The 18741-nt window shown below is 32.3% G+C and overlaps 1 protein-coding gene and 1 long non-coding RNA gene across 3 annotated transcripts; one reads left to right on the forward strand and one right to left on the reverse strand.

Annotated features, from left to right (window-relative positions):
• Window positions 1–2205: 2205 nt before the first annotated feature.
• On the reverse strand, window positions 2206–17519 carry LOC132060430 (ras-related protein Rab11D). Of its 2 annotated transcripts, XM_059453474.1 has the most exons (3): window positions 17432–17519; window positions 6887–7062; window positions 2206–2809 (listed from the first exon to the last, which is right to left on the reverse strand). In XM_059453474.1, exons 1-3 carry the CDS (start codon window positions 17483–17485, stop codon window positions 2368–2370), a joined length of 672 nt encoding a protein of 223 aa, XP_059309457.1. In that variant the 5' UTR covers window positions 17486–17519; the 3' UTR covers window positions 2206–2367. The 2 variants fall into 2 exon arrangements, with proteins under 2 accessions (XP_059309457.1, XP_059309456.1); XM_059453473.1 differs by lacking the exon at window positions 17432–17519 and having other exon boundaries at window positions 6887–7230.
• LOC132060431 (uncharacterized) lies at window positions 9523–13479 on the forward strand. Its single transcript, XR_009415935.1, has 4 exons — window positions 9523–9743; window positions 10270–10402; window positions 10535–11240; window positions 13052–13479. It is a non-coding gene; the product is annotated as an uncharacterized LOC132060431 (long non-coding RNA).
• Window positions 17520–18741: the final 1222 nt, after the last annotated feature.

The following is an 18741-nucleotide window of genomic DNA, read 5'->3' on the forward strand; positions in this document are numbered from 1 at the left end:
TTTTGACATTGGGAATTCAACCATCATCATTTGCCATTTCTTGTCCAAGGGCAAAGATGGAAAAAACTAATCAATATATATATTGGTATCACAGGTGACACTTATTATGGGATAAAAAATTGATTAAGGTGACATTTATTATGAGACGGAGGGAGTATATAACTTTTTTTTGCATACTATTATTTCTTGACATTATACAAACAAATAAAGTGAGATTTTTTAAAAAAGTTTAGGTAAATGTAACATGATTTCATTAAAATATACTCAAAACATGGCAAATATATTAAACTATGCAATCTCTTAATTAGAATTGGAGCTTCCAATGTCAATGTACATGATAATTCTCAGCACCAGATTGGAGCTTCCATTTGCTGATGCTTGTGTCGCTTTTGCAATATTATTCCCCCCGGTGAAATGACAGAAATATTCATATCTTTAATTTTATTTTAGAAAATTAAAAATGGAAACACTGCTAACCTATTAAACATAAATCTCATTTGTTGAGTGGAATTTATCATTTGGTACTATAAACCCCGAATAGTTGGTAGATGGGGTAGGAGCTAAGTTATTTATGTATTAAATCTTGTATAAGTAATGTAACATGTTTGGTAGCATTTTTTTATTATGTATAAAATTTAATGTACCTAATACATGTTTGGTTTCTAATTTAAAATCCACATAACTAATATATATATATTACTATTATATATAAGAGGGAATGTGAGGACTTTTGTAGTCCTCACAATAATTTCCCAATTTTTTAAAAACTTTTTATTAATTACTTTTATGTCCTAATTTTATTTATTTAAGTCAATTTTTTTTATTTTTTGTTTTTAAAGTCTACTTTTCAAAATTTTATCGAGCACGGGACTTTTTTAGTCCTTACAATAATTTTCAAATTTTTTTTAAAACTTTTTAATTAATTACTTTTAGGTCCTAATCTTATTTATTTATGTCAATTTTTTTGTTTTTTGTTTTTTAAAGTCTACTTTTCAAAATCGATTAACCACCTACCTCATTTTTCACGTTCTTTGATTTTCGATTGGTGCTCGATATCCGCATTTGAGCCCAATTAATCCAGATAATTCGCTCGCATCGCGCTTTGTTATTCGGGGAGCGCTTCCTCCAAAGATTTTTTTCCATATCCATGTTCGAACTCCTAATCCTCGATTAAGGAAGGGGCGCATCCGTACAGCACACAAGTTAAATTATGTATTTGTCTTAAAAGTTCATTAACTATGTATAGATGATTTATTTAGAACTAAATAACTTTAGAAAATTAGGATACATAAGTTATAATGTCAAATTCTGGTTCCAAATTTGATTTGAATTAAATAATTTCATCAAAATGGAAGTTAAAATATTAAAGGAGTGGAATGAAAATTTTGCTTTTATATAACTATCCACTTTAGGACTACTGATGGGTATATGGTTGTTGTTGTTGTTGTTATACACTTATACTAACACAAATTATATTCTTTAGTTAAAATATACGCTTTTATATCTTGAGTTTGGCCAACTTGCTCACATAACTAGTATATATATATATATATATATATATATATATATTGAAAAAACATGAATATCAAAATTTGAAATGTTGAACAAATTCCTTTAAAAGTGAAAATACTTATTTTAAAGAGTTGAGGTACTCCGCAAAGCTTTTTAGCCTTTTTAGGATAGAAAAAAGTGTTATCAAGTAGCAGCAAAAGTTATTTTTCAAAAGTTAAAAAAGGTAACTTCTCCCTAAAACACATTTAAAAACACAAATTGCTACTCTTACTATTGACGAAAGTGTTATTCAAATTGATTAATCAAACACAAACTAATATTTTTTAAATGCACTTTTGATGAAACAAAAGCACTTTCAAAATAAGTATATTTTTCGTAGCTTGGCCAAACAGACTACTAGTCGTCAAAATCACATTTTGCTCCTCGTTAAAAAAAAAAAATTTGGCCTCAAGAATTCAAACCACACATTTAGATCAATTGCAGTCCAAGAAAATTGAATATGAAATGATAAAAGCGGAAAACATCCAAACACTGTACTACAAAGGTTGAAGAAGCTATAGAAGAATGAAAAGAACAAGAAAAACCTAAACCAATGCTCTAAGGCAAAAGCTTATGGCTTACCTTCAAATTATATTGAAAGATTATGTTATGAAGCTTAACAAAAACATATTATAACTCGCCTCACTCCACACAGAGAACAATATAATCATTTCCTTTCACAGAAACATCACAAAAACAACATGAATTTACAACCAAATACATGAGATTTTCAAGAATTCCTATCAGTAAAACTTTGAAACATTAATACTCATTAAAATTGTCACCTAAGTAAAAGAAACGCCGAATCCCGATATCTCAAGATCTACAACATGCTTTCTTTTCTGGGATAACTTGTCCAGGACCAGGTACAAGAATCTTCTTCCCAGCTAAAGATGCCGGGTTCCCGTTGGACTGATTCTCATCTGCAGCAAGATTCTTCTTGTTTACGATGTTGAATATCTCTGTCAACACAGTCGAGAATGCATCCTCCACATTTGTCGCTTCCAATGCAGAAGTCTCTAAGAAGAATAATCCTTCCTTCTGGGCAAATTCTTTAGCATCCTCGGTAGGGACAGCTCGTTGGTCTTCGAGATCTGTTTTGTTTCCGATCAGAATGATCACGATATTCCTATCGGCATGTGCACGCAACTCTTCCAGCCACCGGGGTATGTGATCAAATGTTTGGCGTTTCGTTATGTCATAAACCAACATAGCTCCCACAGCTCCTCTGTAGTATGCACTTGTGACAGCTCTATATCTAAAAATGACAAGGAAATGATGAAATCAGTTACAAAATTGTTAAGTTTCTACTTCATTTATCGAGTCTAAAAGCAGTCTTAGACAAGGAAAAGTGTTAAATTTGGAAATAAAGCTAATCAAATCCCTATTGCAATATCAGTCCGACGGGAACATCAACACTTGGCAACAGGTATTTATAAAAGCTGGTGAGAATCCAGAAGGGCATACTTAAGTACTAAACACCAATAGACCACTTGGCAGTGCTACTAACTCCAACAGACTATTTGGCAGTGCACTTGTATAATAGTAATTTGATAGTAGCATAGTAATTCGAATAAATACGGCATATGATCGATAACAACATAATATATTGCACATTAAGAAGTAGGAAGCAACTAGCAGCCAGAAAAGCCATATTTTATCCCAATCTCAAGTGGCATTGATGTTTTAGAATGTTCCCATTCATCCCCCATAATATTGACCAACTCCAATTTGAAGATGCATCTCAATGTGGCCTTTACGCCCAAAACTTGGGGTCTTATATACAATAGAGGAACCTGTCATATAGGGGTACTTTTAAGAAGACTTAACAAAAAGCAGCAGATGGAAGCTCGCAAAGAGAACTGATATCTCCTCCAAAGTTAGGGTTGACAAATGTGGATACTAGCGTAAACTCATAATGTGGCTACTTGGTGCAAGGGATAGATGCACCACCAAAGCGAAGAATTCAAGCTGCACAAGTGAGCCATACATAGAACTCCAGAAATGAGATTTTCCTATCCATGTTCATCTTGAAATGAAGCAGTTTGTTATAGGACTTCTAAATGAAGCTGTTGGTCTGGTCAATTGAAAAATTTGATGACTAATTAGGACATGCAACACGCAAGAACTTGAACAGTGCCAAGTTCAACTTAACACTAAGGTCTTTTAGTGAAGTACACGAGAGCGTTGTAAAACGAGTTAAAAGAAGGAGAAGATCAAGGATAGGCACGGAAGGTCAACATCGTTTTCAACCTGAGATTGACGAGGATACAGTACTAGCAAAGTAATTGAAGATGGTTGGACCGATACTGGATCATGATAAAAATTGATAAGACTTTATTTATTTCAAAACTGGGTGGCCAGCAGACACAATATGAAGAACAAGTTAGAGAGATGCAAAGAAGGATTATCTTTTTGATATTGAGAGAGAATCAAAACTTTATCTAATACTAATCAAGTAGCTACCATATAAATCTAGGGATGCTCTATCAATCTTATCTCAGTTTCCTCTTTGGTCCTAGCTTAGATGCCAGATGACCTTAGTAGTTCCCATCAAGACTCGTGATAACATAAACTATATAAGGAGCGATTTGATGCATTCCTCTTCAGCTAAACGGGTGACAGGGGTCAGTTTGTAATCTAGATTTTCGACGGGATACTACAAACATTTACAATCTATCCATTTAATCTATGATGAAGCAACTTGAAATCTAGACTAAATCTTTATCACCTGTCCACTTTACCACCAAAAAGAGCAGCTGAACCTATAGCTTTCTTGTCCAATGATATGACACTTGAACAATTATACTTCACAGCTACTTACAGATTCATCAATACACATTTCTCGATAGGTAACTTCAGAAAGGTTGAGTGACAAAAAGACAAATTTTTCACATGATAGTGAATAGAAAAACAACCTAATAGTTCAAGGAATATGAGTGGATTAAGAGCTATCTGGTTACCATCAAACTGGATGGAATCAAAAAACAGTAAAGGGAATCCATCAACCTAACATACAATATCCAGGACAGATACCTTCCGTATTCAAAACTATATCAAACTACTGCTAGACAAGAGAACACATTTGACAAACAAAGAGCAACAAATAGAAGGTTGGCTCTTCATGTGTTGAAATTCAACTATCAATACCAAGATATTTTCGACTCCGGCCTATACTAAATTTTGCATACGGTGCATAATCTTGAAGAATGTACAAAAGTTACCAAGTGAAAAGGAAAACTAGGACCGAGCCTACCCAACTCAGTCAGTTCAACTGATTTGACAAAAAATTAAGCCCGAGTCTACTCAACTTGGTCAAATACTTATTGTTGAGTTAAAATGATATTTTACCGTACGTTTCTACTCAAGACACGTGGATGTTCTACTCAAGACACATGGCTATTCAATTTTGAATCAATTCTAAAAGATCAAAATTCTGTTGCATTTACATTTATGTAAAATATAATTAAGTTATGGCAATTGACAATCAAATTTAGAAAAATTAGATATTTATGATATATAGTAGTCAAAAAAAAATGTTATGATGTTTTATGTGTATCTTCTTTCTATAATACATAGATGAGTGACGCTTGCATTTTGGACTTGACTAACTCTTTGCTTTAGTTCACTTTTTCTCATTTGAGTGTGAGATTTAAGAAGACGCAAATTTCCTAATTTATCCAAGATCCCAAGTAACATCACAATTAATTCTTAAGTGACAGCCACTCTCTGAACAAACAGACTAAATTATCAAAAGATGTTTTAGGGATCATTTAAGATAAACGGGAAAGGGCCAAAAATTAACCTTCAACTATAAGAAATAGACCACTTTTACCTCTGTCATCTTTTGGTATCAAAATTACCCTCGTCGTTAGTAAAGTGAAGCACTTATACCCTTCAAAACTAACAGCTGCCATGTCAGCTTAAAAACTCACAATAAATAATTGTCTTTTTCTGATTTGGAAGGAAATAAAATCCACCTCTACCACTATATTATGTTCAAATTTATGCCCAAAAGTTTGATCTTCTACTCCTAATTCCTTCCATACAAGGGGTTCAAGTTATATGCACTGCAGTGTAATCAATTTTAACTTCATCATCATCATAATTTAACCTATTATAGCAGTTTACTTATCATTTATTCTAGATTACCAATCAATACGTTTAAATAGAGTTAACTGAAATTAAGTCACTTTTAAGTAACCTAATTGTGCAAATCCTTAGTTCATCGAACTTAAGCTCATGCAAAAGGAGGAGAAATTGTAACACAACAAGAATCAAAGAGTACCGGGATAAGTTATCCTTACCAGATGGTGGAATAATAGTATCGGAATTACTTATTCCTGGATAAAACAATGAGAATGACAAAAATACCCCTGACGTCCCTCAAACACTTTTTCTATTAAATAAGGTGGAGGGTTTTTTTTTTTTTAAACAAACTTCTTCTTAAAACTTACAATGCTTACTTTTAATACAACAAACTAAATAGTTAATAAGTAGCAGGACAACTAATCCCAACATTACTAATCCCAACATAACTTGTCTTCAAACCAACAACCCGTTAATTCTCAAGTGACAAATACTCTCTTTCATCCAAATAGACTAAATTATAAAAAGAAGTTTTCGGGATCATTTAAGATACTACAACAACAACAACAACCTAATGTAATCCCACTTGTCTGGGAGGGTAGGATGTACACAGACCTTACCTCTACCTTTGTGGGGTAGAGAGGCTGTTTCCAATAGAACCCCAGCTCAAAAGAAACGTAGCCAATGCAGGATTGCAAGAAAATAGCACAACAAAATATTAAGATAGAAATTAAATGGAGCAACACATAGTAATAAACACATAAGGATAATACTCAACGCGATACCTAGTTACTACTACTAAGAAAAGAAGAAGAGGAGACGGCAAAACTAGCCCCCCACCTCTCTCACCAACAGCGCGACAAAACACAACTACCTACTAACCTTCTATCATAATCCTCGGTCATGTCCTTAGACAGTTGAAGCTGTGCCATGTCCTGTCTAATCACCTCCCCCAGTTCTTATTCGGCCTACCTCTACCTCTCCTAGGTCCTGCGACCGCCAATCTCTCACATCTCCTAACTGGTGCATCCTCACTCCTCCTCTTCACATCATTTCTGGCTCCGCCACTAACCATATTCAAACTTATGCTCAAAAGTTTGATCTTCTACTACTAACCCCTCCTAACTGAAATTAAGTAGCTTTTAAGTAACCTAATTATGTAAAAGATTCAGTTCATCGAACTTAAACTCATGCAAAACAAGGAGAAATGGAGTTTGCTATAACACAACAAAAATAATAGATTTACCGTTCTTGACCAGCAGTATCCCAGATCTGAGCTTTAACAGACTTATGTTGTATAACAAGTGTTCTTGTCTGGAATTCAACACCAATAGTAGCCTTAGAATCAAGACTAAATTCATTACGAGAAAATCGAGCTAGTATTTGAGACTTGCCTACAGCTGAATCACCAATTAACACAACCTTAAACACATAATCTACCTTTTGACTCGCATCTCCATATCCACTACTCGCCATTTATTAATTTACCAGAAGAAAAAAAAACCCTGTCTATAATCAAGAATGGAAGAGAGAGACAGTGGAAATAGAGGAGAAGTAGATCTTTGACTAGTCTTGCTGGGATCTTATTACTGTCTGAAAATGGGTTTACATATTTATCCATGGACCGCTGTCTTTATTTGCTAACAATAAAATATTTAAAAAGAAAATTACGTATGTATAAGCTGAAATTAAGGCAAATATTTATTTAGACAGTATTTACAATACATTGTTATAGTTTCAATAAAATATAAAGGGTAAACGTGCAAATATACCTCTCGACTTTATGATTAAAAAGATATATACTTATTACAAAAGTGGATATATATATATCACTGTCGTTATAAAATAATGTAAACATATCATTCTTTATTCAAAATGATGCAATTATACCTTTTTCGACCTTTTTTAAAATCATTTGGGTTATTATTTAATTAAAAAAATATCATGTAAATTTTAAAAAAAGTCTATCCATTATTTTGAGTAGACATACTTTTTTAAAGGGAAAGGCGTTGTGTGTACCAAACTAATCCCACGTTTAATCATTTGTTTGAGCTTAATTCCACCGAGTCCTGGCCGGCTCAAATTAATGCCAAAAAAGGGGTCAAGGCCCAAAATAAATAAACTTACCCATAATTTTTCAATCTTAGATTAAAAGGTATGTATGGATGGAGCACGGTGCCCTTTTTTTAATTTTTTTTAAAAAGAGACTTTTTGTGGTGACTAAGTCGCCACAAAAACGTCGCCACTAAAGGACTGCTACAACATATATGACATATGCTAGAATTAATCATACATTTATTATACATAAATTATACTTTAATTATACATTTATTATACACATATTATACAATAATGATATGATTTTTTTTTTTTTACATATATACAATATTATTACATATTATATACCACAATGATATGGTTTATAATATATTTTTTATACGTATGATACACTTTCTATACAAGACTGACACATTTATATATCATACGTATGTTGGAATTATATATACACTTTTTATACAAGAATGATACAGTTTATATATATATGATACAGTTTATATATATATGAACATTTTATATATATATACAATAGGAATACATATTATATACATATATAATACAATTTCTATACATATAATATATTTTATATACATATATAGCAGGAATACGTATTTCTTTTCTTCTATCTATCTTCCATTATAGAAATGACAGTTGGATGGGATGAACAAGGCAAAATGGGACGAACAAGGGCAAAAGGATAATTATAATTGTTTGTCAAGGGTATTTCCGGTAATTTAATCTTACATTACAGCCCTTTCATTCTCCTCATTTTCTTGACCTTCCATTTCCACTTTCATTTTCTCATATATTTTTCGGCACGCTCCACTCTTCATTTTTCCATATACTGTACCTTACTGCTAAAACTTGCCCTTGGAAGATTAGGTCGTGACAATATCGATGAACATACTTTCATGGTCTTTTATATCTAAATCTAAATGCTATAAGAGTGGTTTATAGTTAGTGATAGTTTCTTTCCTAATGGCTGTATTTTTACTTTTTTTCCCAGTCATTTAATTCTTAGTTTACTTGACATGATACAGATAAATCTAAGGGGCTTGATGATATGCCTGAAAGAAAATTGATGATTATTTTGGTAATTGAAACGTTTTAGGTTTCAACTGGACATCACATCATACAAGATATACAGATGATAAACTTCAACAAGAATAGATTTTCATGGTTTAAGCTAATGAAATTAATCTCTACCGATGGTTTCCCAGTCTATACTATTAAAATTAGAACTACAAAAGAAATGGTATCTTATGTTTTGGTCTTCTGAATTTGCTTTGGAAAATTGCTTATTATATTTCCACGCCGCTAAATATGTTATGTGCATGTATTGATGTTCAGTACAGTTCATCCTTGACGTATACAATGATCAGTGGCTTACTTTCATCCACTACACCCCTAAAAATTCTTCATTTACATTCTCATGTTTCCCATAAGTACTAATAGTTAACATGAGTTAGAAAGGACTTCAATGTCAAACAGAAAATTAAGAAATGTTGGAGATTTTGGGTGTTTTTTTCTTCTTCAACTTGGCATAATTGATCTGCAAGAGATTCTTAGCAGCTATGTTACTCGGACTCTTCAAAAATGAATGGGCGTGTGTGTGGATCCTCCAAAAGTAGCATTTTGAAGGATCCGACACGAATGTATCATTTTGAATTCGAAAGAATATAGACAGACTTGAGAGTATAATAATCTGTTCTAATTGTTTAGTTTCCATCCAGCATGGATGGTTTTGCAACCAGATATTATCATACATTTGTGATCCATTTAATTGGAATATAGTGGTCGCGGACTAGCAACGACAAATGATGGATGTTGACTTTCTACAATATAGTACATACTGAAATTATTTTAAAAAAAAATCTCGTAAGTCTTTTGATTAGCTACAGATATATAATGTACTCCTATCATTTCATGATTTTTCAGATTGCAACAAAAATGGCACAGAGATTGGGTATACATGCGCATGACTCTTTGAGACCGACGATGGACGTGTAAGCTGCAAGTTGTTGATAAATGTAAAGCACAAGAAAGTAAAGAAAATTGACAATATCCTGAACTTTATCTTTCAGTATGAGCAGTACCTTCATATTTGGGTAGATAATTAAACCATTTATTTTCGTTACACGTGACTTAAATATATTTGTACTGAACTTTTTGCTGACTGCATTCTGTTAATAAAAAATTAACTAACTCATCAAAAAAGAAAACTAAGTCTCTTCTCTTTTCTTCAAGGAGCTTATTGTTCTTTTAGTTTTTATTCTTTCGGTAAGTAAATGAGAAAAGCTTATTGTTGTCTATTATGTTTTTCTTTCTTAAATTCCTCGCTATCTTGGTTCCCTGAGAGGAATTCCTCAACTTTTCAACCATTGTCATGCTTCGTTGGTTTTCTTCTAGCTTAACTGGAGATTTGCTTCATATTTTATGAACACAAATGTTATGTTGCTCAGGTTGTTTAATGTATAGGTGACTTCTTAAAATGTTTTTAGTTGCCTAAATTTATATATGTTCCAGTTCAAGAACTTCTTATCAAATATTGACTTGACAAATAACGTATAGGCAGAACATGCAAGATATCATCTTTCTCAATGGGCGAGGAAATGAAGTCATATGCAAATAATTTTGCATACAATACTTTTTGCATATACAACTAGATCCAACTTCCACAACACCATCTGGATAGTTGCGTCAGGTCAGGACACTTAAAGTAGATAGGACCTACTTTTACCTTCAATATGTTTAGTTGTTTTCTCTGTTTGTACTTATTAGTACATTCATTTTTGGATAAGAAAAAATTTCACCTGAATAGAATCATGATTTGTAGGTCGAAGGATCTTAACTTTCGAAGAAGCTCGGGGGTGTTGAGTTAGCTGTACTTGGTAACCATTTGATGGAAAGCAGATCTATTTTTATCTGGGAGAAATAGTACTGAGCAAAACTATAAATCTTAATTTCTAGCTAGCCTAGTCATCTCTGTCATTTCGAGGTAGTAAGATCAACCTTTTTTGATTTCACATCTAATGTAATGCTGAAAAGAAAGCTCTCTTCCTAAAATCTGAATTTGATTGTTTTCTTGCTTTGCACGGTGCTTTTATTCATCTGTACATCTGTGCATTCTCTATCGAATGCATTTTTAGTGCAACAATTTGCTTACGTGTGGCTTTCATTTAAGCAAGATTCAAATACTTGTAGTGGATGAACTTATCTTCATTTTCTTATTTGTTAAAAGGTTTCAGCGGGAAGAAGTTCAGATTGTAGCTCGCTTTTGAGTTTGCAACATATACATCTTTTGATAGCCACCATGTGCATGGAAGAAGAATAACTCAAAGTATAGCTTGTTACCATTTCCCATTTACGGGCCATGTGGTGATTTTTTTTTTTTTTTTTTTGGGGACATGTATAGGAGTTGGACGAGGATATATTGCAAGAGGGTCATGTGATGATACAGTACAATATACAGGACTCTGGACTCAAAGTTCACTCTACATAAATCTTGAACATTTGGAGCAAGCTTGAAAATAAATGGAGAGGTCAGTTACTTAAATTTCAATTGCTTAATTCTCCATTTCGTTCCAAGTCGTCTATGCTGATTTCATCGTTCTCAATAGCTAAGTTACTCGGACTCTCCTAAAATGTCATTGGGTGCGCATCGGATCCTTCAAAAATAGTGTATTTTTGGAAGATCCAACACCTGCATAACAACACTTTTAAGAGTCCGAGTGAAAAACTATTAATTTTTTGTGTTCTTTTAAATAGTTTCTTATTGGATGTATACATGCATGTTGGTGATAGTATCAATTTGTACATAGCCTAGGGTTGGAAATAGATGCCAAATTCAATTTTTGGGTAATCAATATTAGTTCTTCTTTCCCAGATGAATTTTTGTATTTATTGTCTCCTTAACTGTAGTAAGCTAAAATTGATTTTTTAGATCATGAAATCTGTGAAGAAAATATTTACAGTAATGAATTTTACACGTCTTTAAAGTTCATGAGATGGTGGTTTCGTAGTAGTTGTGTTTTCAGAGCTTATTTTCCCGTGTAACCTTTGACGGATCTCTGTGTTCATGTCCATGTGAATGTAATGTATATATATAGTGTCTCAATTGTATTTCGTGGTAGTGGAAATTACTGTGAAATATGATCATTACATATTTAGTAATTTGATGTAAAAGAGGTCACATATTTCTTACCCTTGTGCCAAAAGCAAATCACTACAGAAAAGTTTATACTTTTAGCCACATTATGTAATATAGAGATCATATTTTTGGCAAAGAAGAGAAAGAAAAAGAATAAGATGATGATGATGCCAGCTAGGAATAGAAGTTGATATATTAACGATTCACCTTTCAAGTGGCCATATCAAATTTCTGATTGGTTCTCTCAGCGATTATCTTTGTCTTTTCATAACTCCACGGTAAGTGGGGAAAGATGAGAATATTTTCTTGCTAAATAGTTTATTAGAGTTGATTGACGAGAGCCTCATTCCTAAGGAAGTCTCAGATGTTCCGAGATGTAAGGGCTTCAAATAAATTGGTTGTATTTCTATGACTATAGACTCAGAGTAGCTATTGAACATGAGTTTTGTTTCTTTTAGTTGCATAATAGCATTGACAGTGCATATATCTAAGAGAGAATACAAGTATCCGCTTTGAGATTTTCATAAAATTTAATATATTCAATGAACGTAACAGGTACCTTATATGCAAAAACAACACTAATAGTAGTCTAATATGGTGTTCAATTTACAATAATAGTCCCAATAGCCTCTGAGTTGTTTTCATTTCCAGAAATTTGGTATTGTTTCAATTTCATGTGCTAGAAAATCGGAAAATCCTTTAGGTGCTATATCTTCTGAGGTCTCCTGGATGGATTTCTGTTTGATAATGACGTAGCAGACTAGCAGTTACATACTGCATCTCACTGGTGTCCTAATTTATTGACTCATTTTCCTGGTTATGGCTGCTGTATGGTACATGCACCTGTTCACTAAATGTCTTGTGCCAGAGGATCCTTTTTGCTATCTCAGAATTCAAATCATTGAGGTATCTTTAAAAAGCCTGACCAACTTCATGCGCGAATATTCTAAAGGAGAGCAAATAGATCAATACTTCTTTTCTTATGAGTTCAAATTTCGGATTATTTCGACCCATTTCCATTGTTGAAATGATTTGTTTGAGAATTGTTGTGATTAGCATGGTATGTTGGTGAATTTTGGGAGGATGCTGTTTTCCTATTGACGATGTTAGATTTTGTTGATTCCTTTCTGCCTAGGTTTTTTTAAATTACCAGTTTCAGAGCTTATTTCATGTTAACATTTCTTAAATACATGATACTATCAGGAATATAAGTTTTAAGGCACAAGACACTGTGATCTTGGAGCCGAGCGTGGAAGTGAAAGTTCGCAAGATTTGGGCTGTCTAGGGTCCCATGTATTGCTGCTGGAAATTTTGTTCTTTTCTTTTTTATTCTCTGCCGCATATATACGAAGAGGTGCAATTCCAATTGAATATGCAACTAGCACTTTGCAGCTGACTCCTATGCAGCTGCACGTTTCTAGCTTTTAGTGAATAAGACATAGTTATGATGGAATTAGTGAATAAGACACTCCACAAACATCATTATAACTATAGTGAATTAGTGGATACCTTAATCTCTTATTTTCTTATCTTAAAACTATATTTGCGCAAGATTTTGTTTTCCTATGATGTAATGTTTGATGTTATCCTTAATCTATTGGATCCGAAACTCTTGATTGCTTAGTGATATTAACGGGAAAAGAGTGTCTGGAGACTGGAATATGGATGGGATGGGATAAACTTTTCCTAAAGGCAATGGGTTGTATATTTTTTATGGCGTTATTTTTTATCTAAGTGTAGTTATTCACTGCATAGGCAAATCAAAGCTCGAATTTTTTACACCAACTTAATGTTGGGCTGCTTCATCTAGTATATACACATATGATACAGTTTCTATACATCAAAGCTTTTTCAGTCATGCAATGGCGTCTTTATATGAAATCTTTGCCATTTTCGTAACCTGCAATTCACAAAAAACAACGACAATCATATGTGTCCTTTCGTACGTGCTCCCTTATGGCTGTTGGTTTTTTATCTTTTGCACTTGTTCGTATATTTTACTCATTCTTCCTTTTGTTTATTTTATACTATTTTTATTTGCATTCTGCATCTTATTTAAAATTTAGAGCAACATGGCTCTAGATATTACTTTTGGTTTGTCATTTGCCAGTTTTGATCTTTGATGAGGTAAACGTTTTCCTGTAAAAGTAATCTGTATCAAATAAAATTGGAGAAGAAAGTGGAAGAGGAAAGAGGAGGAGAAGATGGAGAAGAAGGTGGAAGAGGAAGAAGAAAAATGGAGAAGGCAGAAAAAGATGGGAAAGTGGCTAGCAATTTTACCGGGAGTTATTTTAGTGGCTATAACTTGGATTTGTACAAAGTTGGGCCATTGGGTGGGATAAGTTTGGGCCGACCGGCCATTTGTGTCCTTTCCCCTTTTTTAAAGTCACATAGTAATTTTTTGGAAAATTTACCTCCTATAACTACCTCTAAGACTTATTTATTAGTAATAGCTACCTTTATTTTTAATTATATTTGGTAGCTTAATTATTTATCAAATTACCATCTATAGCTTGTTTTTGTAACTGCAGTGTATTTCCCTAAAAATAAAGGTATCTCTCTCCTACTTACCCACAATCTTTTTTTTTCAAATATTTTTCTCTCACCTATCAAATCTTTTTTCTCCTCACCCTCTTTCTCTCTCTCCGTTCCATCTCTAATCCTTTAAATTGATTTTCTTTCCCTACCAAATTTATTTTCTCTCTCACCCCTCTTCTCTCTCTCTTTGTTCCATCACCTACCCCTAGATCTTATTTTCTCTTACAAATCGAAGAATCCTACGGTAGTAGCGGCAGGCCCGAATATGGTCGACGACGAAGTGAAGCCATGGTCGACGTTTGGGTATTGCTTTTACGTGGAGAAAAAAGAGTTCTCGTGGGAAATGGCTAAAATGGGATACGCGAAAGCTTTAATGGAAACAACATGGAAGTTGTAAAAAGATGAAGTTGATATAAGGAAAATGAGTGGCTTACAAGAAAAGCAATGGTAATAAAATGGGAAAAAGAAAAAAAAAGTTTTATTTTTGATTGAATCTTGTTGAAGAATACACTATGGTTTTGCAAGAGAAATGGAGAAAGACGAGCAATGAGCACGACTACCGGTGGTAGTGAAGCCATGGTTGACGAAGAGTGAAAAAAGAGCTCTAACAACGGGGAAGGACGACAGTGAAGTTTATTAACTAGTCCAATTGAAAGTCTTTATCTCGATAACGTTCTTTTTGTAGCAATGCGAGATGACTCGCTTCTTTCCCATTAGAACACCATTGATGAGAGTTGTGGAGCTTCATGCCTATCAAGTGTTTGATAAAATGTTTTAGTATATTTCGTGTATTTCGTGTATTAAGAACGGTATATTTAATTTTTCGTATATTTCGGTGTATTTCAGATATTATTTATTTATATTTCAATGTATTTATCTTTTTTGTTGTAAATATAGTGAATGTTCCAAATATAGAGCCTATTTTTACTACACTTTGTTTTCACGACTTTTGTATTTATCACCGTATTTCAATGTATTTACGCATTTTGTATTTCTAATTTATGAAACAATTTCGATATATTTCATTGTATTCCATTGTCTATACGCATACTACAACTTTATATTTCTTAAACAATTAACCATATTTCATTATATTTCGATGTATATTTTCGTATTTGGAAGTTTTTGGATCTTTAGTGATTTTTGAATTCAAAAAGTTTTGATTGTGATAAAAGTTGAGAGAGATTTGTGAGCTTTATGGAAGAATAAGCGTTTTGCGTGATTTATGGGAAGTTTTAAATTGAATCCCATAATTTTTTTAATAAAAAGCATTCCCATAAATAGAAATTTCGATTTTACTCTTCATGATTTGTGTGAAATATGGTTGATTTAATTTGCTTACTATTTAAAAAGGAAAAGAATATTATGTTCCAAAATATAGCTTATATTTTTCTCTTAGAATTTTTTTAAAAATATGTTCAAAAATAGAGCCTAAATTTACTCTAACGTGTTTTGTTTCTCTTATATTTCATTATATTTCCGTATTTCCAAAATGCGAAATACATAACGAAACAAGAAAAATTATTAGCCTACGAATCAGAATTGACTTCAACTATAACTAGTTAGGTTGCTATTAAAAGGTAGTTATTTGTGTAAGTTTCACTAATTTTTTTCTCTAGTAGGCCGGGTTTGGTTCGTTTAAAAAAGTGGGTAGACTTATTTTTTTAATGTCACGGAGATATTTTTTTAAACGAACTAAATCCGACACACTAGAAAAAAGAATTACCATGTGGGTTTAGAAAAATATATCTACTAAAATAAAAATAAAAAAATAGGTAGACTTTTTTTTAAAGTCACATGACATTTTTTAAATTAAATAATAACCTAAATGATTTTTTTTTAAAACTTCAGTCAACGAACAGGATATATTTGCACCATTTTGTAACGGCATGGGTATATATACAACACTTTTGTAATGAGAGGTATATTTGCTCTGAATCGTAAAGTTGAGGGGTATATTTGCACCTTTGCCCAAATATAAAATGTAGCTATATTTTGAATTTTGTAGGAAAAACACACAGTATGCATTGATACAGCTCTTTCGCGCGATTCCAGCTGATACATTAATTATTTGTTGATACAATTGATACCCGCAATTTCAAATACAAGTGATTTAGTAAATACATAAATTGTAGCTATATTTTGTAATTATGCTCTAAACTATAACTATTCATGAAATATTCTTGCTTATTCTCCCCTTTCATTTTTAAAATGACTCTTTCTTTCTTTTAAAAATAAAATAAAAATAGAATACTTGTACCTTTTTAACTTAAAAAAAACTTTGCTTAAACTTCTTAATATTACCCTTGATTGTCATACTTTATAGCAATAAGACATCATGGTATACAATTTTTATTTTTTTTTTAAATTTTATGTCTAGGCGTGTACATTCACATGAGATAAAATAGTAGTTGAATGCAAAGGAACTAGAGAAAATGCTGGATTTCTTTTATTTATTTACATTTTGATTTGATGTCAGACTTGAAGATGTGCTAGAGAGTATCCAAATTCCAAAATTAAGGAAAGAAAATCTTTCCTCAATAATCAAAACTATCGAAAGGAGATCGAAAATGCACTAAAATCAGAAAGCCAAAATATATTCTAATTATTCATATTTAGGACGAAGTTAATTTCATGAAATTCATTATTATAGAGTCGATTGTGGTATTCGTTTTACTATGTAGGCGTTTGGTATACCAAAAACAAATTCACTTTTTGGAATTTTGAAGTTGGAGTTGGAGTTTGAGTTGTGTTGCCAATTAGTTTTGGTGAAATGTAGTTGTAAAAAAATGAAAATTTTTGAAAAATAATTTTTTTGAGCTTTTAATATTCGAATACAACTTGAGTTGTATTCTAATATTTATACTATACGCCCAAAAGTGAAAAAAGTGAAAAAAAAATTCCTAAAAAAACAATAATTTTTATGGCCAAACGCACCTAAGTATAATCATACAAATATTGAAGTAATTTTTTACTCACAAAAAAAATAAAAAAAAATTAAAGTACAATCAAGAAGCATAGAGCTGAATCACCAATTGACACAACCTTAAACACATAATCTATCTTCTGACTCGCATCTCCATATCCGCTACTCGCCATTTAATTAATTTACCAGCAAAAAAAAAAAAAAAAACCCGTCTATAATCAAGAATGGAAGAGAGAGAAAGAGGAAATAGAGGAGACGTACATCTTTGCTAGTCTTGCTGGGCTTTTACTGTCTGAAAACGGGTTTACATATTTTTTCATTGGACCGCTGTCTTTATTGGCTAACAATGAAATATTTAAAAAAGAAAAGAATACTCCCTCAATCTCAAAATACTTATCATGTTTATTAAAAATAATTATCTCAAAATATCTGTCATTTTATTTAATCAAGATAATATTTAGTAGTTTTTCTCCATTTTAACTTTGTATTAATTAGTCTTATTTAAGAGGTTCTCATCATTGATGGAGTAAATATTTAAGTTAAATAGCTCTTTTAGTCCCTGCGTTATTGCATAATTCCTATTTTAGTCCTTGTGGTATCGGACTAAGCTTATTTGACCTCCAATTAATCAATTTGTGTGCTTTTAATCCTTGCACTAACGAACCCAAACAAAATAACGGACTGTTACATATATTAAGAAGGCCAATTCGTGGATATGATTGTTTTGTTCCCTCCTCTGCTTACTTATTCTACTTTGAATATCCTATTGTAATTTTCTTCCCATCTTCTGCTTTAGCATCGCTGTAATCCTTGATAACTAGAACCAAAATTTGAGATGCATGTCCAGAGGATTTGCTCTGTACCTTTTTGTGAAAATTCTTCACCGAGGCTAGGTCTTTCAATTTTAATATTTTTTTATTTAGCTTCCTATTCTTCCTATTATCTGGTCATGTGTTGAAATCTTCGTTGGATATAATGCTTACATAAAAAAACGAGAATCTTTTTTATTAACTTGATATCTGATGCCTAAATTGGTTTATACTTCCGTGACTTTGTGTTTTTTATCAATATGATTTCTTGTTACTCCATGGTTAATTGCTCTATCTGTTTCGTCTAAGCCTTCCGCTCAGAAGTGCTTAAGAAAACTTCGCTAAATCAGATATAAAAAACATGGGTTCAATTTTTTAGTGCGATATTGAGAGACAAAATCGAGGTCGATCCCACTTTTGAGAAAGTTTTCAATTAACCATATTCATAAGAAGTCAGAATGCACTAATTATGTGACAAAGGTTACTTCCTTTTTGCCTTCAAGACTCTTTGTTTCCCGATTTAACATATGGGAAAAGAACTTCCAGTCACAAAAGATTAACTTATCTCCGTAAAATGTAAATCTAACGCTGCAATTTCATCATGCCTGTTAAAAAAATCA

Source organism: Lycium ferocissimum, chromosome 6, assembly GCF_029784015.1.
Source record: "Lycium ferocissimum isolate CSIRO_LF1 chromosome 6, AGI_CSIRO_Lferr_CH_V1, whole genome shotgun sequence".
Lineage (NCBI taxonomy): Eukaryota > Viridiplantae > Streptophyta > Magnoliopsida > Solanales > Solanaceae > Lycium > Lycium ferocissimum.